The sequence below is a fragment of the Lactuca sativa genome, chromosome 4 (assembly GCF_002870075.4).
Source record: "Lactuca sativa cultivar Salinas chromosome 4, Lsat_Salinas_v11, whole genome shotgun sequence".
NCBI lineage: Eukaryota > Viridiplantae > Streptophyta > Magnoliopsida > Asterales > Asteraceae > Lactuca > Lactuca sativa.
Window position 1 is genome coordinate 19992485 of NC_056626.2, and position 25001 is coordinate 20017485.

The window sequence follows — 25001 nt, forward strand, 5'->3', positions numbered from 1 at the left end:
GGCTATCTTGGATGGCGGGCAGAACTGGTCCAGGAATTGCTCACGCATTTGAGCCCAAGTGGTGATTGTACCTGGTGGGAGTGCTTTTAACCACTCCTTAGCAGCTCCTTTGAAAGTGATGGGAAGCATCCTAAGCAAGACTGTATTTCTGGTGACATTTGGGACATTGAAGTAATCCGCAATGTCATTGACTTCGTCTAGATGCTTAAAAGCATCCTCATGATCCTTCCCGAAAAATGGGATGTCCTTCAGTGCTGTCAATATGTGTCCCTTTAGCTCGAATGTGGCAGTGGCAGGAACTGCGGGTTGGACTAACCCAGGACCCATGTCATCTCGGATCCGCTTTTTGTATGCTCCCATGGACATTTCTTCAATCGCTGCCATCTCGTTCCTTGGCTCGTTCTCGGGTTCACTTGTGTGTTCTTCAAATTCTGGCTCGGTATCGCTTTCGGACTCGGTTTGCACGGGTGTATGATCCAAATGCTCAAGATTGCTCTTGTGCTTTGTTGATGAGCTGGACTCTCCTGTCTTCTTTCCCGACTTCTTAGAAAAGGCTGACTTCAATTCTTGCAAGGGCATCTTTTTCTTGTGAAGTGCAGATTCGGGGTCTTCCAGTGGTGGCACCAAGTGTGTGTTGAGCTTCTGGTCATGAACTCCTGCAACTTGCTAAACTAAAACGTAAAACTGAACTAAAATAAGAAAAACTAACTACCAAATAAAAAATTTTAAAATTTTTGCTTGTCCATGTCGTGGCAAGTATGTGGCCACGTCGTGGACTCTATAAAAATTTTTATTTTTTGCTGAAAAATTAACTTTTTGTGGCTGTGATTCCACAAGAAGGATCGATTAATTTAATGCAAATAATTAAACTAAAAACTAAGTCGTTCCCCGGCAACGGCGCCAAAAACTTGATGTGCACAAAAGTACCCACTAATTTAATATTTATAACCTAACAAACTTAGACTATCTATGCACTTATAGGCAGTGTACCTAGTCAGATTACAGTATAGCTTAGGTAAGTCGGGTGTCGATCACAGGGAACGGTGTTCTAATTAATTTACTTACTATTAAATTAACCTAATTTATTAACAAATTTAATAAAAGGTTTTATCTGATTTTACAAGATCAGATGAACTTAAATCCAATTCAATAAGTAAAAACACACACTCTTGTTTAGATTGAATCCACTTTTCCCTTATGGCTAGCTAACAATTACGGATTACTAAGTTGGTTTTTAATTATATTAGTAATTTAGTTCTATCTTACCAATATTTAACTAATTCATGTCAAACCATGTATGTTCACACATAATTAAACACAGGACCAATTATAGTTGAAAATATGCTATATAAGATTTGTTGTGTAAACGCAATTATGATCACAATTCTCGTTCTCTAGCACAGCTAAACTTTATTTATTCTAATTATTAACTAAGATTGGTCAATCCTAGCTCTAACAATTCAATGTTCACTAAATTATTAGGTAAACAGGTTCATGCAGTTTAATGGTCACTAAGCTACACAGAACATGTAATTAAACAATTAGATAAACAAATATTAACATGCTAGGTCATACAAATCAAACACAAGCAAATTTTCACCAACTAAGCTTAATCCATAATCATATAACTATTCATAAGTTCAAAGCTTCATCTAGCTAAACAAGAGTAGCTAGATTCAGCTGCTCATCATAGTAATTAAACTAACACAGCTAAAACCAATGAAAGACATGTTCTAAAAATAAACCTTTACTTCTTTTGGTGTTGAAAACCCTCTTCCAGAGCCTTTCTTTCGTTCTTATTCGTCTTCTGGAACTCTTTCTCTTCTGCCAAAAGTCTCTCCTTCCGTAATAATCATCAGAACTTATATAATGCTTAAAAACTAGCGCCACGTCGTGGCCAGATCTCGCCACGTCGTGGGCTTCAAGAAATCCGTATTCTTCAAGGAAATCCTCCGCGTCGCGATGCTTATCTTCTGGAACACCCATGCCACGTCGTGGGCTTCGTCGCCACGTCGTGATTTTAGCTTTTATCGTGAATTTATTACTTTCTTGTCTTCCAAGCCTCCCATGTTCCCCATTTTGTCACCTTTGGTCCCTTTCTTCGAAAATCCTTTGTATTGACTGAAAATAACAATTTAAACTCATAAGTATCTTTATTCTAAACATATTATCAATTTATTAATAAAAATGTACTTAAATACTGCCTAAAAATAAGTGTAAATATGGCAATATCAATAATGTCGGGACGACTTAGAGATTTCTAGAGCATCGTATACAAGTCTATCATATTCTAGAGTCTTGTAAAATCCATGTATATAATAGGAAGAGTCTAGATTAGTCATGAATGATCGGGACCTAGAAACTTCCATTTGAGGAGGTGTAAGGTTCCTATAAATAGGGGGGATGACTCATTTGTCCAAACCATCAAGAAGTTGCCTTGTAAAGAAGTTGAGTTATATAATAGAAGCTTTCTTGAAGTGTCCCTTGTCGTAACTCTTGCTTCCTAAGTTCGTTAGTACATCTAGATCGTCGAAGTTAGCCTGACTTAGTCGGAGAAGCACTAAGTGGCACACGGTATTGACTAGTCTAAAAGAGTCATCTCGTGACACACAGGTCGACAATATCAAGCAACTTACCACAAGGCTAAAACATTATTTGTGGACATATTCTTGATTTCTATAACTATAACCTATAATGTTGATATGATTATTATTTACTTTAATTATTTTGATTATTATTATTATTATTATTATTATTATTATTATTATTATTATATATTTTCAATATTTTATTAAATGTATAAAAAAATTATATATACATTTTTAAATATGTTTTTACGTGTATAAATAAACCCATATATGTATGTTTTTAGAACATATAAATATAAAAATATTTTTAATTTATATAAATATGTAGAAATATGTTTTTAATATGTATAAAAACGTATAAGTATGTTTTAAATGTATTTTTATATGTTTTTTATAAATATAAACGATTTTTTTTACATGTATAACATTTTTATTTGAAAAAGATACATATTCAAGTGATAAAATAAACATATAATATATATTTATACATAATGTTTTTATATACATTTATATACATAATGTTTTCATAATTTTTTTATATGTAGGATAACATTTTTATACTTAATATGATAAATAAATATGATGATTATGTTTAAACAAGTTTTAATATATATATATATATATATATATATATATATATATATATATATATATATATATAAAGAGAGATAGAGAGAGAGAGAGAGAGAGAGATAGGATCATTTGTTTAAACTAATTATTGTGTTATTGTATGCATAATTGTGGGCCAATCAAAATTAAATAATTAAATAAATAAATAAGGGTAATATAGTAATTTGTTTTGTAACTACCAAAAATAATCCCTATAATCATGGATCCACTTAAATGATTAGGGATTTTAAACCCATGTTTCTTTTGATCGGGCAAAGGTGGACGAAGGCAGATCAACGAACACAGGTCACGGAGACTCAAGAAATCGGGTGCTGGAATCGTTTGGGGGTGTTGTCGATTGGTGGAAGCCGAGGTTGTGTTTCCGGTGGTGGTAATCAACGAGACAAGATCTTCGGAGTTCTTTGATTAATAGGAACAGAAGAGAAAGGATAGTGAGGGCAAAGGAGGTCGCCGGTCTTTGGCCGGTTGCGAATGGGAAACCGAGGCTGTGAAGTTTGACGGGAAGAAGAAGCAAAGTGTAGCTCCGATTTATAACAGGTTTTTATTCTTCTTATTTTGACTGTTCGTCTGTCGAATCCTTCAAGTCTGTGATTTGAAACTTCATCTGGATGTATGCACTCTGTCTTCATCCTTTTCCATATCACCAACCCTTATCTAGCCTTGATTTGAAACTTCATCGAACGTGCTAGTTCTATTTGAAGTTTCAAATGGGTAGATACACTAATGAAGCTTGTTTGATTTGGGGTTCTGTATGTTATCATCTAACTTCTCACCATGAAGTTACTAATTGGTTTCTAGATAATATTATTACTCTTGGTAGCTGCTTTGTTCTCAATTTGGTTTCAATTCAATTTGTGTTTGAACCAGTCAATTTGTAGACCTTCACCTTGAAATTGGTTTTCAAACTCAGTAAGTGATCAAGTATCTTCACTATTCATCAGCAGTGGCTTTGCTTTCATTCACCCAAACTCTTATGCAGACATATTGGTTGTTGAAGTTGTCCCCCTTGACCGAGTCGACCCAGCCCGGGTATAAAAAGGCCTAAATGAGTTCACTCAGAAACTGAGTTCAGCCACAACTGACTTGGAGAAAGCTAAAGCCCAACTGACTTGGAAAAAAGAGAAGGAAGAACAATGGTGATGATCTCTTCTTTGATTGGGTATGTTTCTTTTGATTGGGTTTTACAAGTTAAATAGATAAAAAAAATCAATTGTCTTGATGACCTTATTGTATGGTTGTGAATTTTGATAGATATGGAGTACATTGTGATCTAAGGGAAAAAAAACATAAACGTGTGGTACAATTCTTGAGATTGACATGAAGAAGATAAAAAGAATAATGAATTCCAATTCTGTTGGAATGGGATCATGAATTCCAATTCTTTTGGAATGGAATCATGAATTCCAATTCTGTTGGAATATAAACTACAATTTGGTTTTGTTTTGACAGAAGTTGATGCTTGAAGAACGTGCCGCAAATTTGAAAGTGATTCTAAGCATTCTCAGATAATATTATTCTTACATGATTTGATTCATGACATTTATTTTCGTTAAATGTATAATTTCATGGATGATCAAGGAAATAGATATTCTTCTGATAGAACAATCTACAATAGAATGATAGTAGTATATGTAATAATATATTCTGCTTGAATATTCAGGTCGAATAATATACATACTTTTATTTGTTATTAGTGAGTATTTCATTGTCATAGACTATTATATAAAGTTTTACTTTTTTAACATGTAATGAAAATTTTGAAGTTGTATCCAAAAAATGTGTATTAGTCGGTGTTGGCATTCGTATAGAATATTATTAAAATAGAAATATGTATCCTGAAATTCGTAGAGAATATAATTCTAACAGAATAAAACCGGGTTTAATTATAAAAATTACGTTATAATTAAAATTAAAGTAATTAAAAAAAATTAGAATTTTAAAATCAAGAGAGTTAATTATCCCAAAAAATATGGAATTTTCCTTTTTTAAATTTATCTCAATTGTCTAAAATACCCTTAGAATGAAATTAGATGGTATTTTTCAATTATCTTTAATTTAATAATATATATTAATCACTTTCTTAAATTAAGTAAAATGATTGGCCCATATTTATGCATACAATAACACAATAATTAGTTTAAATAGAATAACTTAAGCATATATATATATATATATATATATATATATATATATATATATATATATATATATATATATATATATATATATAATATGTTTAAATATGTTTAAAAACATATTTTCATGTATTTATATATTTTTAAAATATATTTTTATGTATTTATATGTTTCTAAGTATATACATATAAGTATGTATAAATACTTTTAAAATATATTTATACCTTAAAAATACATTGAAAAACGTATTTATAAGTAATAATAATATACGTATTTATAAGTATTTAAAAATATACATATTTTATATATTGAAAAACGTATTTATTAGTAATAATAATAATATTCTTTCAGTTTTATACAATATATGTTAGTTATTCGAGTTGGAAACATAAGAGTTGTTCTAGCTTAGTGGTAAATCGTTGGGTTTGTGTGTGAAAGGTCTTGTGTTCGAAACACATTAGCACGGTAATATATATTAACCATATCAGGTAATTTATGGATGTTCAAATGACGTGATACCGCAATAGCATGACAACACGCTATACCCAGACTACGTCGTTTCCCACATGAACATGTATGACGGTTCAGATCAACAACACAAGTTTTTTTAAAATCAAAAACTCGATAAATGTCGGGCGGGATCAGAGACGTGATCTCTGGCGGGACCTTTGTTGTTTTCCACTGGACAGACTTTTGCATCCTTTTATGAAGCATCATTTCAACATACGGGGTGAGTACGGTAGTCAAACTCGCTGAAAAGTAAATGTGATCAAATAAGGTTCTTGTACAATTAATTAAATAATGCCATATTAATATGCGTTTATCGAAAGTCCGTTGAATGTAGTCACGAATTGCCTCGGTAAGCATTATTATAATCCGTTGAATGTAGTCACGAATTGCCTCGGTAAGCATTATTATCAGTACATTGCGTTGATTTACCGATAACACAAAAAAATGGGGAACATCAATGTTGACTACATTCCAACGGATGTTAGGGAAATAGGCTCTTGCCCATTTCGTATGACCGATGTTGGTAAGCACTTCACGAGCATCAGGGGTCAGGTGACATAAGTTTTCTTCAAATTTAGACATAGTATATGAGTTGGATGTCATCCAGAACAATGATTGTAATGTTCTACCAGAGACGCCTCTTGTGTGCATATACTTGAACACACTTTTAGAAGTATACCCATGATAAGAATCATAACATACATGCTCTATGCAAGAACTAACGACGTCGTCTATATTTGTTATGAAGGATACTTCCCTACCATGCCTCGGAGCTTCTCTTAACCTCATAACGAACCGGGCACACCATGTAACATCCCTAGATCAGATATACCTCATCAACCCTTGTTCTTTTGGTAATTGTCAAGTTTGGCCCTTTATTTGAGAAAAGGTGGTAAATGAGTACGCGAGGTGTACGCATGTGTACGCTCAACGTACTCATGTGCGTGTTTTTGACGCGGAATCCACCTAGTACGCTGACCGTACCAGAGGGTACGCTGGTCGTACTAGTCCTAGAGTGAAAACCCTAATTTAGTGTGTGTCCTTATTTAAGGGACATGATGGCCTCATTTCTGGCCACCATTCCCAGACCTCAACCCTCTCAAACCCTAATTTCTCGTCCCTTGAGCTTGCGTGTCCATTTGTGAGCTATTAAGTATTCTTGTGGTTTCTTTGGAGTGAATAATGAGCTTTGAAGAGGAAGGAGTGGGAGTCCAGGCTTTGGATCTGAGCTTATTTGTGGTTAGAGCTTCAGTTAGAGGTATAAAGCTCAAAGCTTTCTTACACCTTTTGATTTGTGCATCATTTTAATCCATTTTAGGGTTTTGGTCCCAAAGTTGGATGCTTTATGAGTTGTTGAAACTCCAGAGCCTAATATTTGTCCCTTTGAGTGTTTTAATGGAGTGGTATCATAAAAATGGAGTCTTGGACGTCAAAACCACCCCATGCATGAGATATGAGAATTCTTGAGAATAAAGAGTGAGATTTTTGGTGTTTGTGACTTTTTCAGCCATGCAAAGGCTTAAAGTCACAGACTTTATGGAGTACGAGCCTTTAGGGAGTCCATATCTGAGATTTAAGCTAAGGTCTTAATGGATTAAGACCAAATGAGTAGGAAGAGCAAAACTGGGGCGTACGTTGAGCGTAATCCCAGTGTGTGCATCGTAGGGTCAAGAATCCCCGATGCATGCATGGCGAAGGAGTATGCCCAGCGTAGAGGGCTTGTACGCGTTGTCGTTGACTTTTAGGGTTTGGTCAATTTGTGGACTATTAAGGCCATGGAAGGGTAAAATGGTCTTTTATCCTTCTGTGAGTTTGTAAAAGGGTTTAGTCTAGCTTCTTTGAGAGCCGTTATTAATTAGAGATAATTATCGTATGTGTTAGGCGGAGGCTAGACCGGTGATTTGAGTTCGAGGTTATCTGATTTCTTACGAGGTGAGTCTTCACACTATACTTACCTAGAGTGGTAACATTTGTGTGACTGGAGGGTCTTATGTGCTTATATTGAGTATTGTGATATCCTGCATTATGTCTATGTGATTTATGTTGTGTATTATTCCGAGCTTGTTGAGTTAGGACCGGAGGGTTCCACTGAGACACGTTGACCGGATGGTCTTATCTGAGTATAGCCATGAGAGGCTAATAAGATATGTGTGGAATTTTGGGGAACTCACTAAGCTCCGTGCTTACCGTGTTATGTGTTATGTGTTTCAGGTACTTCTGAGGATCACGGGAAGGCACCGGCTTGATTGTACACACACGAGTTGGAGATATGTTTTGGAGGATCCTAGATTGTGTTTTAAACAATTAATGAACATGCATTTTTGATAACCCGATATTTGAGGATTTTTGTGGTTGTGTTAATGAAATTAATGAGATTTTTAAATGAAAATTTTGTTTGGAAATTTACGGTGTTACATAACAGTAGAGATTATTTTCCACGGTCAAACCAAATGATATAGGGAGGTTTTGGTTGTTCCCGTCAATAGCAACCGCTATAAACATTGGTTTTAGTTACCCCCTCTAAGAGGGACACTACCTATGAAGATCACAGGCAAGAAACAACCTATGAATGTATGGAGCTGTATTTCTTTTTTGGAACAAAAACGAATTAATTTAGATGTAGAAATATTGTCATTTTTAAAGAAACAATACAAAGTACAAAAAAAACAAATATACCTCCCATCCAATAGCCACAAAACAAGTTTTGAAATGACCCATCAAATCAGTTCTGATGTGAGTGTAAGTATGTGGGTTAGTTCGCTTAAGGTTGTGAAGGTAAACAGACAGGTTGTTAAAGCTTTCTTCGTGTTAACTCTCTGAGAAACTCATTTTGAAGCAATTTTATAAGAGATAATTACGAATTACTTGTTGAATGTAAGATTCTAAGCGTGCGCGCGAACACACACACACACACACACACACACACACACACACATATATATATATATATATATATATATATATATATATATATATATATATATATGACCAAAAAAATCGAGGTTATAATACGGAGTAGGAACTCAGGAACGGACTCCGGAATGCTATGTTCCAGAGCAAGTGGTCATTATATATATATATATATATATATATATATATATATATATATATATATATATATATATATATATATATATATATATATATATATTGATTATTTCTGTTAAAATGATCGGTTATATTACTCAATTTCCCTAAAAAATAATCTACTCTAACAAATAGGAATGATTTTACTACATGTCATCTTCTCTTTCATTTTGATACTTGTCGTTTTCTAGATTTTTTTGAATTATCTGGTATCCACTTGTCATTTTTATAGTTATTTTTTCTTTTTTATTCAATTTTCACCTATCAAATGTCTCCTAATACTTATTTTATTAGAAAACAAGGCCTTTCTAATTACCAAAACTTGCGTGAATGATTTTTTTTTCTCCCACCGTTATTTATGGTCCCTTTTAATAAACTAATATACCATAATCCACCAAATAGTAATAATAATAAACATTAAGGACCAAATAAAATAGAGTAAATTAACAACTACATCTTGCAACACAGAGCACGGCAATTCTCTCGGTTATTCGAACAAGAAATTTGATCAATACGCTCTTGGACCCGAATTTTGTATGCTCTACAAAAAGCGAGTCTCCTACTGAGCCTGAACCTGGATCTGTGAAGTTTTACTCAATCTGCTACAGCAAAGTATGGCTGCAATTTATAGTCTTTACATCATCAACAAATCAGGAGGTCTCATCTTCTACAAGGTAAATACCTAAAATTCCAAATCCAGCACTTTGGGGGTTTTCTAATGAACAAAAAATGCGATAGGATTATGGGTTAGCAGGCAGAATGGATACCAATGATAGCTTGAGATTAGCAAGTTTGTGGCACTCGATGCACGCCATCTCCCAGCAATTGTCCCCAATTTCCGGATGCTCCGGTATCGAACTCCTGGAAGCGGACACATTTGATCTTCATTGCTTTCAGTCTCTTACCGGTACGTTGTTAACTTTTAAGGTCGATCATATTCATTTTGTAAACCGAATCTGATGATCGAGGATAACATTGAACCTGCTGTAATCGAAAATTTCCCCCCTTTGTTAAAAATACTATAGACCTAAATCACTAGTTGCTTTTCGTCCTACAAATCTGTATGGATTTCGAACCTTGTGATGAAGACTTCATTTCTAATGAAATGATTATGACAAATGCTGACTGATGCCCTGTTAAATCCTGCTTCAAATTACATAGGAAATTTGAGCTATAAGAATATTAGGTCTGAACTGATACGAGGCAAATCTTGCCTTTTTCTACTATGGAAAGAATACAGAGTTCCAATGCATTTGATTTTTAGCCAAATTTGCTTTAATTCCCATACAAAAGGTAGCAGAATCTGAAGAGAGAAATGTGTGTATAACAAATACATATTATGCAAATATTTTGGGCAATTGAGAACTACAAAGTCTAAATATATCATGATCATTATGCTCTTTGGTCTAATAATGTAAAAACTAGGAACATAACTAATTATCTCCCTCTTTGTATCTTGAAAAAATATCTAGCCAATTATAGCAGTGAAAAATGTTGTGTAAACATAAACACATGACATGGATTAATGGTGGGATGTATTTTGGCAGGGACAAAGTTTTTTGTGGTATCTGAGCCTGGAACGCATCACATGGATAATTTGTTGAAACATATTTATGAATTATACACAGATTATGTGTTGAAGAATCCATTTTATGAAATGGAGATGCCAATTCGGTGTGAGCTCTTTGATATCAATCTAGCACAAGCAATACAAAAGGATCGTGTTGCGTATCTTGGCCGATGAAGAGATGAATCTTATTATGCAAACAATCCTATCTTTTTTCTTTTTTTTTTTCTCCAAATTCTAATTTTAATTTCGGGTTTATTTGATTGATATTGTTAAATTCCAAGTTTATTTGATGAAATAGTAGCCAACTGAAGCTTTTGGCTTTTGGGATATATGCTCATATCATATGTTTCTTATATGTTATACATTTGTTTCTTTCCTCGGCCCCATTTGTGTTATGCATGACAACATACTTTTTCTTCTCCATCTACACAAATGTTGTTTTAGTATATCCTTTAACTGCCATCTGCATAAATAACAACGAATTGTAATATCCAATTAAAAGGAATTTGAGGCTACAAGTGGACATCTAGGACTCAAAATAGTTGCAAGAGACCAAAGAACACATAGTATAAATAATGCATAATAATTGACAAAGCCATGTGATGATTTGTAACCTCAAGATTTTTCAAACTCAATACCGAAAAAATCAACACTTTTGGCCCAGTCCCAACAGGGTTTTTGTGGGGAAAATTAGTCCAACCCCTAAAATCGAGATCTGAAATAAGGCCTAGTGAGTGGATTATAAGTTTATTTAGTGTGTTATTGCAACTTCACACATGATGCATAACCATTAAATATAAGATTTGAACTAAAGATTGACTTACGGTTTTAGGAGAAGAAGCATATGCATTGCATACTTCCATTTTGATGATTTCTTCATATGATTTGGTGATGTTTTGAATTATTCATCTTTGAAATGCTTCTTTCCCTAACTTTTAAATCTACTAATATTGTGACACTTTGAAGATTGATTTTTGGGGTTTGACTTTGAGTTTGGACCCTTGATCTTATCCAATACCTTCAAGAGTTGACTCCAAGAATACTCACTTGGTTTTCCAAGCTTAGCATATGTATTTTGACAAATTAGAGGGTTAAGAAGAAGGAAGGTAGTGTAAGAATGGAATTGAAGAATATCATTTGAAAATGTAAAGGCTTGTACTTAACTATTGCTTTGCATCGGTTGATTCATCCTCGTTGTTAGCAAACTATGTTAAACTTAAGCTTTTGGGGACCTAATTCCACAAATATAAATATTTGATTTTAAAAATTGTTTTTTGAAAACATTATTTTAAATAACTAATGCAATAGATGCTTTAGTAACTACGAGAATCTCGGAGAATTGATATTGTCTCGACCATGCTGTATAACTTTTAGGACTTCAGGTGCTATGTGTCGCAATCCAAGGCTCGATCCTCGATATGGAGTGTTGTTGGTGGGTTACACCACTAGCCCAAGACATAGGGTTTTACACCATGGTCTCGATTAGAGATGCACATTAGTGATATCAGACTAGTCTCGAGTCAATCTTGAAACGGTTCGAATTGGTCTCGCGGTAATTGCGTGCACATTTGTCGTTTTGAATTTTTCCATTAGTAAACTGTGTCACCAAAATGATACATTAAGATTTCATAAAAATGATATAATACAATTTAATAAAAAACGAAGGAAAGAGTTGTGTATATGTGATTAAAAAAATGTGTAATTAACATAAAAATTATGTGTATAAACTTTCATTTTTAGTCCTTTTAGACCGGTCTCAGGTCGGTATTGGATTGGGTCTATTCTTTTTTCGGATCGGTTTTGAATTGTCTCAAACCAATCCAATCTATTTTTTTAGGCATGATAACAGTTTATATTGATCCGATATTGGTATTATTTCGAGATCGGTCGGTTTTTTGTTCGTGTCCTCGATTTTAAGTAGTGAGGTTTTACTTTGTGGGTTAGATAAATTCTTTATACCAGTTGATGGTGCCCTTAAAACTCTCCCATCTTTCAATCTCAGCCGTAATAACTCAAGAATTACGGCTAATCGACCAACGGTTTTCAGCTCCTCCCCGCATTTCTCACAGTCGATCGTTTCTCCTCCTATGTTCAATCGGTTTTCAGGTTCCTTCCAAGACATGGTAGTTCTCCTTCAATCATCACGATACGGAACCTTCTTAGTCGGTAACTGCCCAAACCACGACCTAGAAATCGGGCTTATATAAATATATAATGATCCGTCTATGTTTAATGGTTCTATGTTTCAATCAATGTATTGAATTGCTTCATTTGATGTTAACAATTATGGATTCAAGTTCAGCTAAAAATAGTTCACCTAAGGTAAATTTATCGACTTCTACTTAATTTTTCAATGTTTCAATGAGTTTCATCAATTGATTCCTTTTGTGAACAATTATCGATATACAATTTCGTCTCAAATAGTCTTCAACTAAGGTAAAATCTTTACAATTAGTTAATTTTATGTTTTACATTCGTAGTTTTTTACCATCCGACTTCGATTTGTACTTCATTTCATCTTCAATTTCGTTGTATAATCGACTTTAATGTTCATTTATGTTTGTATAATCGACAATCTTATTGCTTTGATCTGTATCGTACTCAATTTCAGGTTTCTTAAATTCTTAATGTATACCGATTAAATTGGTTTGTTTGGGCTCTTTGGCTTTCAATAAGGTTAACCCTCCCTTTCTTTGTCCCGATTCCAATTTATGTAAATGTTTGGGCTATCTAAGATGATTATGCTAATTTCTTTTTTATTACTTTATTATAAATAAATAATTTATTGCATGATACAGAGTGATAAATTTTTTTTGGAACTGCAGTTCCAAATTTACTGCTTCAGCACAATCCTTTAGCTAATAATCACCACCCTGTAATGTATAGTGAAGCATTTGGTTTACATTTTTGCAGGACCTGATTATTTAACAACTAGCAGAAGGATAATCTGCAAACCACAGGAAGAGGTTTGATGTCTAAGAATGATGATACTGAAGATTTGATGCTTGAACATGAATTATATTTAATCACTCTACAATCCCGTCTTATAAAACTCCACATACCTCAAAATTGTCTCAAAATTACAACTGTTCAATATTTTTCTTATTCTTGTCAATATTTTCCAGTAATCAAATGAACCTAGCATTTAATTATCTTTATTCAACCTCCTGAAACTTTATATGTTTTGTTCGCTAATATCCATTTTCAACAATTTCATTTCTTTAAGCATTTAAATTTATAAAGTTGAAGTCCCATAGATTGGGCACAACTTTTTCCTAACCCGATATGTTGCTCCAATTAGTACTTTGTGATGTTTCAAATGAAAATTTTCAATGATGGGGACTTCATGGAAAGTAAAAGAAAATAAAAAAGGTCAATAATATCTTTTTTGTTTTATTTGCGATTGGATTTACCGGCTTGTAGGACATTTTTGGGAATGAAATCTTATTTTCTATATTTTTTATACTTTTTGCAGGTTTTGATCTAGATCGTGTGTGTTGAGCTGACAAAAATCGACCCAACCCGCCAACCCAACCTAAAATTAGCGGGTTGGGTTGAAATTTTCAACCCATTTAACTTAAATGGGTCAACCGTCTAACCCATTTAATTAAATAGATTGGGTTGGATATAAATTATCAACTCGTTTTCAACCCGTCAATCTATTTAACTTTAATATATATATATATATATATATATATATATATATATATATATATATATATATATATATATATATATATATATATATATATATATATATATATATAATTTAATATTATTTGAATATTATCATGTATTAATCAAAGTATTAATTTGTAAATTATAATGTTGCATTATTATTATCTGTGTTTAATAAAATTCAATCCTAATTTCCATCTTTTTTTTAACGCCGATAATACCGGTCACTCTCCAAAATCACTGTGAAACTAAACATTTTTAATGTTATTTGCACAATTTATTTGTATTTATGAATTAGGATTGTGCTTTTGTCGTAATTATGAAGTTTTATTTACGTTTTATAATTTAAGTGGTATAATATTTAATTATATAATTTATTTAATTGATTTTAAATGGGTTAACCCAAGTTTAACCCATTTATTTAATAGGTTGGGTTGGGAACTACATAAAAAAGTTAACCCAATGACAACCCATTTATCTAAAAGGTTGCTTTGGGTTGGAAATATCAACCCAAATAAACAGATTCGGTTGGGTTGAAATTTCCAACCCAATTATTAAATGGGTTAAACACGAACTCAAACCAGGTCGACCCATTGCAACCTTTATGTGTGTGCATTTCCTCCAGAGCATCCTTTATCCACATCCAGACCTCTTCGTGATTCTCTTGGACATACTCCATTATAGGTTTCTCTTCCATCTAACTCATATCAAGACTAATTATAAGAAATAGCAACCTACTTTCTTAATTTCTTTGTTATTGCATCCTATTTCGTTTCTTCCTATTATAACATTCTTCTTTTAAAGGAGTCAACAATGGATGACATGAAAAAGATTAACCATGTAATCATGACTTGGCATCCATATCAACAAAGTAACAAAAATATGCTAATGGGTTAACTATTACTATAAGTGGGTTAAATTTCAATGTACAATGTTGTATTAAAAAGAAATAAAAGTATGTTGATATTTCTTGCATTGTAACATTTTTTAATGGAAAAAGGCTTTTAATTCAATAATGATGAATTGGTTCAACTTGAAACATGTGGTTGTTGGGGCGGTGTTAGGAGGCATGGTGGCATTCGATCATCTCACAAAACCTATAAGTATTATCCTTATCTTCCTTTGATTTGGGATAACGATTTGAAGCGGCTTGGAGTAGTGGTTATATGCTAGGGTGTTCGTTTGATGGATCGGTTTGATCCGATCCAATCAGGTGAATCCAAATTAATTTCAGTTTTGAAAACGTGAATCCGAATAGTCCAAATTAAATTCAAATCCGATCCGCACCATTCAAATTAGAATTTGGTTGGATCGGTTTTTACAATTCGGTTTTCAATAAGCGAGACATTTAAAAAAATATATAACATAATATTAATCAACTTTAGAATAAATTGTTTGGTGAGAATTAAAATTATGAACAACTATTAAAAAAATTATTATAATTCAATAGTTAATAGATAAAAAGTTGTTAGAAAAATATACATTGATGTATTTTATTAGATAATACTTTCTAATCTATTTAAAAATACAATTTAGCAAATTAATAAATAAATAAAAGATATATATTTGAAACAAATATAAATAAATAAATAAATAAAGTCTTATTCGGTTTTTTGGACTATTCGGTTTTAATTTTATAAATTGTAACCAATCCAAAATAATAATTTGGTTTTACTGGAAACCCATCCAAAAATCCAAACCAAATAGTCCAATCCAAATTGTCCAATTAGAAAATTCGGTTTTATCAAAATAGTGAACAACCCTAGTTATATGCCTAGTTATATGGAATCTACTGATATCTTTGAATACTATCATTGTAGTTTAGGAAATATATTGCTATTTCCTGTGTTTAGCCCAAAAAAATTGCAACATTGTTATTTATCAAGCAGATGTATGAACATTTTGCTACCAAATAAATGCAAGTTTGTTGCTCTTTCTTAATGTGTGTTTTGATGTTTGGATTTGTGAATTGTCTCAAGAAATTGTATGTCTGTCTAATTTCCTAAATAGTGTGTGTGTTTTGTTTCAATTTCATTTTGAAACAGTTCCCAAATTTTACTTTTGGAAATGGTGGATTTGTGTGTGTTTTGGATGTGGCAAAAATAGAGTTTTTGCAGCAAATCCTAACAACATCAACAAAGGCGGAGGTGGTGGCGAGACAAAAAAAAAATAGGGTTTCTCAAAAGGAGAAGACAAGAATATGAGGATGAGAGGAGAGAGACGATGGTTGAAGCCTAATCCTAGACGAAGTAATCCACCCAAGAACATCTTCTCCTTATTAGAAATGCAAAAATCTCCAATATATGAGCACGATAGTGGCTTTGAGGTCATTAAGGTAATTTTCAGTAATCTACTTACCTAGGCTTACCCTTTGGTAAGTGGATTGAAAAGACGTTCTTGCCCCTGTTCTTTTATCTTGAAACCGTATTTGCTGTCGTTTGATGTAGTTAGTGGTATTGGTGGAGTGAAAAGACATTCCAAGGCCTACAAACCTACATACTTTATCGTTCATTTTATGCATATGTTTGTCATATCTAACCGATTCCAAACCAAATTTTACATGTTAATAGGCTTATGCTTTTAAGTGGAGTGAAAATTCATTCTTTCTTGCCCTGTACTTTATCTTGAATCTGATTTTGCTTTAATTTGATGTAAGTAGTGGCATTGGTGGATGGAAGGACCTGATGAAGATTTGGATTTGATGGTATCTGACTAAGAGATGGATGAGCCTAAACAAACTAAGTGAGGGACTGATGAACTGACGATGACGACGACTACGGATATAATGGTAATTGATAACATGTGGATTGTTTGTGGACCTCAATAATAACATCTTCTTATAGCAAGAAAGATGTTGCTAAATTGACACCTTAGACACCCTATAAATACTTTTATTAAAAGTCAACCTATAATAAATTATTTATTACTTACTTTTTCAGAAAACAATGCAAATTCAATCAATAAAAATATCTTAAAAATCAAATAGGGTGTCTATATGGAAAAATAGGATGTCTTTTCAGCCATCCCTAACAAGAAAAGTAAACAAATCAAAACTAGAAGGGAACAGGGATATAAAGGTAATTGATAACATGGGTATAAAGGTAATTGATAACATGCGGATTGCTTGTGGGTATTTGATTACATTTATGTCAAACTGTGTATGTGTATGTATTTGTGTTTATATGTATTTGTGTATATCTTGTAGGTGTATGTCTATGGATTTAGCCTTGAGGTGGTAAGACTATTCAATTTTGGTTTTATTCTAATTTATTTTTTCAGATCTTCTGGAGCCATTGACTAATTTATTATCTTTTTTGTCGATTTGGGTTTCGTACTATTTATATTGTCGATCTTTTTTTATACAATATAAAATTTGCATTTTGGTGTTAATGTGTTGCTTTTTCTCTTAAAAAAATAATTTGTTGCTTTACGGCAAAAAATGGTTTTTTTATACTTCCTCTTTTATAATACATTAGTTAATATGTTGTTTTTGGGAGTTTGGAATGTGGTTTATAATTGACTCTAACCAAAGGGCTTCTAGCCTAGTGGTATCCGGTGTTATCCTTTCTCTTTGAGATTGAAAGTTCAAGTCCCATAATGGACATAGGTAAGAATATTTTGCCGTTCAAAAAAAATTGGCTCTATGTATATCAAAATAATGGAATGGAGATTTTTATTTATTATAGTTTCAATACATTTGTCTTTCATTATAAGTTTATTATGTGTTATAGACCCACTTAACGAATTAAGAGATAACGCCACTATTTTTCTTATGGTTTACTTTGTTTTTTGGATTCCGTTTGAAAGGTAATGTAGTTATATTTGCAAGATAAGATGGCATCAAACGATAGGATAGTTTTTGTAACGTTCGTGTTTCTGTGCTAAGCATTAAAGATGATGTAATAGTGTAGGTCAACCTTTGTAACACATTAAGTAATAAAGATGAATTATGTCACACCCCAAAACCATGAATGGCGGAAATATTCTGGGGCGGAGGACGTCATGTACAATATCACAAACAATGAATAATAGTAAACAAGCCACAACATCATTCATTGCATTAATAGTATAATTTCATACATGTGTGTTCTGACAAAGTTATAGACACCAAAATATACATATCAAAATAAAGATGAGTCTTGAACGAACTCCATCTTCTCAAAAGCCTGACACCTGTACATGTCTAGTGGTGACCTGAGAATACAAGTTATTTTGAAAGCGAGTATCAGCTTAATGCTGGTGAGATCATAAGTATATTAATGTCTATCTTTGCATGAAAACGTTTGTAAAATGTTTCTGTAAGATGTTTTGTACAATGTTTTGTATAATGTTTGAACTCTCCTAGAAAACCCTATGTTTCCTACTAATTGTAGCCTTCTACCAAGGCATATAGTGTCTGTGTGTATGTCTCTTAATAGAGTGTGTGTTTTCCCAAGTCTGACTATCATTAACCAAAATATAGTTTCTACATTACCGTGTATCGTGTGAATATTCACGAAGTGAATGCAAATGGGAGTATATTATCGTACCGTAGTATTTGTAATAAGTGACTACCGTGGTACTAATTACATTAAAACAAAAGGTGTTCCAAATAACATGTGATCGACCTGTATTCTGCTACCGACTCTAGTAAAACGACGATGTAAGACGCCGTAAGAAATGACATTTGGCACCCGTAGACTTGCAAGTCCCACTGTAGCGAGCAGCAAGGTGTAGGATAGTTAATCTAGTATAGATCTATACGCAAACTATACGCTCCCCAATTAAGGAGATTCGGGATACAAGAGCGGTCATGGCAGGAAGTGCCATGACCCGCTCAACGGTTCACATAACTGGATGAATGTATATGTAATGAATGTGCTAACTGAAAGTGAAATCTTTCCCCGTCTAGCCTGTATGTACTGAAATGTTCTGCGTGTGCTAGCTGTAATGTATGTTCTCTCTATCTAGCATGTATAGTAATGTACTGTGCGTACTAGCTGTAATGTACTGTATGTATTACTCGTACTGACTCATGAATGAACTGACTCATTGTATGTTTCATTGTTCTAGTAATAATAATAGTATCTTCCTGTGCTACCGCTATGGTAACTTACTAGTGATGTAACTGGTACGTGAATATGGAAGTATACCCTTGCTACCCAAGGGTACCGAATGAACTGGAAGGACCTTTATGACTATATATGTACACATGATATATAATTAATATTTAAACGGCCTTCGGACGGGTACCCGATATCCCACCAGACCACATCTCAAGCCCGAAAAGGAAATAGGGTGGATAGCCTTCCTAAGTCCTTTAAACATTTCTTATATAACTATACATACATAGACATGCAATTGATAATAAGTAAAACAGAGTTTAAGCAAATGTATTTGATAAGTATAAGAACTTGTAAAACAGTTTGAAGCAAAACAGTTTGATAAACAATTTGAACAATAAGGAAATCACTTGTTTTGTAGTTATTAATCACATGTGATTGATGTAATAACTATAATTATTTGACTTGTATTCCCCCCATATAAGCATTTAAAAACATTTAAACCATTGATTAAGGGGTATGAACTCACTTGTGGTGAGTGGATTGGATTGGAGTGTCGGGTACGGTGCTAGGTGACAAATGGAGACTTGTTCACACGCACGAGCCTAGTTATCATATAAAGAACATATATATAACTAATTAGCCAATTTATAACTAATAAATTAAGTTGGGACACTCTAGAACATGAAAACACTTTGTTTCAAGTGTTAAAGATCACAAGGATTGCATCCAAGTGTTGGTAGGGCAAAGCTAGGGTGTTTGGAGTTCAAGGGTAAACTCTCTTGGAGTTTACGGTTTTGATGGTCATAACCCAAGGAGTTTATGGTCGTAAACTCTACTCCTATTGACCATGTGTTGTTTTGTGGTTTAACAAGCCTTTTGAAGCATTTCTACTAGGTGATTTGGCCTTTGGAAGGAACTAGGGCAACAAAAACACTCCTTAGAGGAGTTTACGGCCTCATGGTCATTTCCCTTTGGGTTTACTACCGTAAACCCTTATGGAAAAGGGTATTGCCATGTTTTCAAGTCCTTAACACAACTAGGTAAATGTCTAAGTTAGTTTTTAGGCCTAAGGAAGGAAAATGACCCATTTAAACACACTTTAGGGTGTTTACGGTTTTGGGAGATCCCCAAATCGTAAACACCTATAACTGTTGGTCTTTGATGTTTTTCAAGGCTTAAACACACTAAGGGAAGGTTTAAACTTGTCAAGGATGGCTTAAACATCAAACTAGGACTTAGATTAGGGACTTAGGCACCATTTGTGCCTTTCTTGGTGTTTACGGCCCAAGAACATTCTTGGACCATGAACACATTTAACCTTGTGTTCTTGGCACATTTTCTTGATGTTTAAATGTTATACTAGCTTAACAACACTCAAGTATGGAAGTACTTACGATTAGGAGGCTTGATTTGAGCTAAAAATCCAAGAACACTTAGTGTGTGTTCTTGGTGTTTTGGAAATCTAGACAAAATACATAAATGAGTGGATGATTAGATGTACAAACACTAGATTAAGTGTTTTACTAACTTGAAATGGTTAGAACACTTACAACTTTGAAGATTTGGAACCAAATTTAGGATGATACTTGAAAGCCTTTTTGGAGTTTACTCTTTTGGGTATTTAGGGAGTAAACACATAAGAACTAGTCTTGGGGAGTAAACTCATACATAGGTATGAGTTTACGGTTTTTGGGATGATTTTTCAACCCAAACATAATAGTTTGGCTGGGAATTTCTAAGACGTGAGGTGTTTGCGGTTTCTAAAAATCAAAACCCGAGACGGCACTTTCATTCGCCCGATCGTTTAAAAATAATCAAACGAACTTTATATTTCTTAAAAATAAGAAATAATGAAATTAACTTATGATACGAAGTGGTTGACTTTTAGGGCTTGACCGAACGGAGATTTCGGGTTGTCACAAATTACTTGAATATTATGTGAATTATGTGATTTTATGTAATTATATACTTGTTTGTAAAGATATAATAAAAATAAGCGTCAAATATAAAATGTTAGATAAACCTGATATCTATGAAGAAAGTTGTAGTGGTCGTGACAAGGATTTCGGACATATAAAGAACGCCGAAATCCGAGTTATAACGAAGGAGTTATGATCTGTCGAAGTTTTGTGACAGAATCGGCACGACACTACGTGACGTGAATAGAGAATTTACGATAGAATGCTTTTTAGCCTTATAGTTTTAAACAAAAGTCGTAGTGTTCGTTAAACCGAGACCGCGCATAAAAAGAATGTCCAAATCTGACTTCATATGAGAAAGTTATGATTTTTCTAAGTTTCAGTTTAGCAGTATGCAGCCCGAAGTTCGAATATTAGATCGAACGATTTCTGGCCAACACAACATAAACGAGAATCGAAGGTCTCGTTAATAGTAGTTCAATGGTAAAAAGATAGACAAAAACGGACGTCGGATGAAGGAGTTATGAATTTTTAACAGACTTTTTCTGTCTCGGCCTGTTAAAAATATAACTTTAAAAATAGAGTCAAATTAGCCACCAGAGTCTAAATGAAAGTTCAAGAGTATAGTCCCGCCTACGTGTGGATATAAAGAATGTCGAAAACGGAGCTCGTATGCACAAGTTACGAATTTTATAAGTCGAAGTGTGTTGATTGCGAAGCTGGATGTGAGGGGGTACGCCCAGCGTACGAGCCCTGCATGCCCAACGGTCTAACCTTCCTCGGTCCAGAAGCAGTCATGTCCCTCCATCTGAAGACCAACGCGTGTTGTACGAACTTCTCTCTATACACTGCGTACTCCGAACTACGCCCAGCGTAGTGCGAGGCCTTGCACCTATAAATAGAGGTGCGAGGGCAGCCGGCTAACTCACTCCAAAACCATTCTCTTTCTCTCTCTAACATCTCTCTATCCTACTCTAACCCCCCCCCCCCCCCCCCCCCCCCGAATCCTAGGGAACCTTTCAAGCACTAGAAGAAAGCCTCGGAGAGCTCGAAGGCTCCAAGAAAAAGAGTTTTTCGGTTTGAAACTCTGCCCGCGCAGAGCCTAGTTTTCAAGCACACCTCCCGGTTTCGTGAAAGAAGATCATCTTAAGAAGCGAAGCATTGTCCGAATCACCTCCTTCATCTTACACATAGATATGAAGTATTTTATACAAATTATGTGCTATGTGTGTGTGTGTCTATATATATATATATATATATATATATATATATATATATATATATATATATATATATATATATATATATATATATATATATATATATATATATATTATGTGTTTACTTGAGATCTATGTTAGATGAAAGATCTGAACCTCTTTCTTTTCAAATTTGAACCTTTTCCTTCAGATCTAAACTTTTTCTTTCAGATCTAAACTTTTTCTTCCAGATCTGAACCTTTTCCTTCAGATCTAAACCTTATATATGAATAATTTATACTTGAGATCTATGTTGTTTGATAGATTTAAACTTCATTTTCATATTTGAGCTGTATATTCATTTTATATCTACGAATATGTTGGGTAAAACATAGGTAGATGAAATAGTTGGTGTGTGATGAAATAAAATGATGAGAGACATCGGTGTTGACGATGATCCAGTCATCTAGCGGAGTATGGATGATGACCACAAACTTTTCTAGGAAGTCTAGTGGAACGCTAGCAGGCTCGCAACCTGTAGGTGTTTGTGAACGATGTGTTCACCGGTGTACTCCATCCCCCCATGGTTGCCTTACATACCCATATGGCTGAGGAATCCCCTTAGCAATAGTTTTCATCCCGGTTAAATTCCTTAGGATAGGTCCCTTATAATAAATGCTTTAGGGACATAAAGTGAGGATAACGAAAACAGGTAATCGGGTTGAATGACTGTTGAAAATAATAAAACTTATTTATTGTGGGTTGAAAACCTTATATGCTCACCAGGCTCCCCAACCCGACCCACTTAGTTTCTTGTATTAAGGGTAGTGGCAAAAGCATAATTGGATGATCTGACGAGAGATTATGGATTTTAGGCCAGTAGAAAATAAATAGAATGTTGTAAGGTCTATCTTGTTTTAAGGCCAAATTTTATTTTGTGGCCTATGATGTTTTTGGTTTATGCTTATGATCTGTAACGATGTTGACATCCCGAGTTTGTAATATAATGAAAATACATTGTTTTGGAACAAATTCTGCCACACTTTTCTTTAAAAAGTTACTCTGATTTTATTAAAAAGCATAAACAAAATTGGTTTTTTTCTGGCTGTAAAAATGGGAATGTCACAGTTTTGCAGCCATGTTGAATAACATCACAAACTTGATGCAACAAGGTTATTTTTCTTTAATAGACTTACACGTATTTATGTTGATTCATTTATATGATGTTATTAGTAGTGTATATAAAGTGTTACTACTTACTGGTAATACCCTATATTTCTTTATTGTTATTCAATCACAGTTGTTCAACTTTCAGTTTAATTTATGTCAAGTACTATTGCAACCAAAGATGGCTGGAAAGAAAATCTTGAAGTCCACATTTAGGAAAAAAATACACATGCTCTCATGTATTCCTTATCTATAACTTTTGTAATTTGTAGATTACATCATATTAGTGTTTCAATGTTCCATGATTTTTAAAAAGCTCTGAGATTTGATCGATTTTTCCCGTTTGCTATGAAGAGTGAATCTATGAAGATTATGTTGTCTAATATTTTTATAAAATGACTCAGAGCCAAACTAAAAGTTGAGTAATTGAGCTCTTTTTGAAAGACATACAAAAAATTAAGTTTTGTTGATTTTTAATGATGTTTTTTAGTTGTAAATATTTCATTATAATTTTGATGCTTTATCGATTCTAACTGATGTGACCAAGTCTAAGTATTTTGTAAAGTTTGTAACAAGTTTTTAGTCATATTTACTCATATTAACAACATTTTATTACCAAAGTAATTGCAATTAATTATGTTTGTAATTCATTTGTAGTGTGTAATGAAAAATATTTTTATTACCCTAATATTTGTTACATATTACAAAGATAGAAAAAAACATAATTTACAAATATCAAAGTAATACTGACAAACAAGCAAACATTACATATTAAAAAGATTAATAAGTGTTACAAAAGGGGAACTTAGTTGATGAACATAAATCTTACAACTTGTACACAATGATTCCAAAAAAGAAAATCCAACTACAAATTAATGCTATCTTCAAGTGTATATTTTGGGTTTCGAGTTTCTTCTTCAATCAAAATAAGTTAGTGATTATCACCGAATTATTGTCTTTTGTTTTGTCAACCCAATAGATAAACCCATACTGTGGTCCCAGAAAATTTAAGATCAAAACACATGATATATATAGTGTAAATTCATATTAATTGATAACCCACATACCTCTTTAGGATAAGCGTAAAAAATTCGTCTAGGGTTATTTCTATTCGTTGATGTCTTTATAATACCTTCAGAGCCATAAGCACAGTATGTCAGTTCTTTGGATTATGAGAAATGAAATTTTAGTATTAATTTTGACAAGGTAAAGAGTTTTGATGCTTGAATTCCTTTATATAATGGCATTTACTAGGGTTATCGTTCCTGACACTATTCCGGAAACACATTCCGGAATTGATATTTCGGACCCTAATTTCGGAACAATAATTGTCCTAGATTCCTGACATACGAGTAGCCATTCCAAATAGTAAAAGTCATAGATTCCTGACATATGTATAGTTATTCTGAACAGTAAATGTCATTGATTCCTGACAGCATTTTAGACCAGCTATTTCGGACCATTGTTCCGGA

The 25001-nt window shown here is 33.3% G+C and overlaps 1 protein-coding gene and 1 long non-coding RNA gene across 3 annotated transcripts; both read left to right on the top strand.

Annotated features, from left to right (window-relative positions):
* Nucleotides 1–9401: 9401 nt before the first annotated feature.
* On the top strand, nt 9402–10897 carry LOC111915858 (uncharacterized). Its single transcript, XM_023911494.3, has 3 exons — nt 9402–9625; nt 9690–9858; nt 10499–10897. The coding sequence occupies exons 1-3, from the start codon at nt 9566–9568 to the stop codon at nt 10693–10695; spliced, it is 426 nt and encodes a 141-aa protein (XP_023767262.1). The 5' UTR covers nt 9402–9565; the 3' UTR covers nt 10696–10897.
* Nucleotides 10898–12287: 1390 nt separating this feature from the next.
* Nucleotides 12288–14223, top strand: LOC122197263 (uncharacterized). Of its 2 annotated transcripts, XR_006190067.2 has the most exons (3): nt 12351–13197; nt 13435–13893; nt 13997–14223. It is a non-coding gene; the product is annotated as an uncharacterized LOC122197263 (long non-coding RNA). The 2 variants fall into 2 exon arrangements; XR_006190066.1 differs by lacking the exon at nt 13997–14223 and having other exon boundaries at nt 12288–13197; nt 13435–13701.
* The last annotated feature ends 10778 nt before the right edge of the window (nt 14224–25001 follow it).

Coding starts and splice junctions, on each gene's coding strand:
- LOC111915858 (XM_023911494.3), top strand. CDS start 9,566: ATGGCTGCAATTTATAGTCTTTACATCATCAACAAATCAGGAGGTCTC. Junction 9,626..9,689: donor GAGGTCTCATCTTCTACAAG/GTAAATACCTAA, acceptor AAAATGCGATAG/GATTATGGGTTAGCAGGCAG. Junction 9,859..10,498: donor TTGCTTTCAGTCTCTTACCG/GTACGTTGTTAA, acceptor GTATTTTGGCAG/GGACAAAGTTTTTTGTGGTA.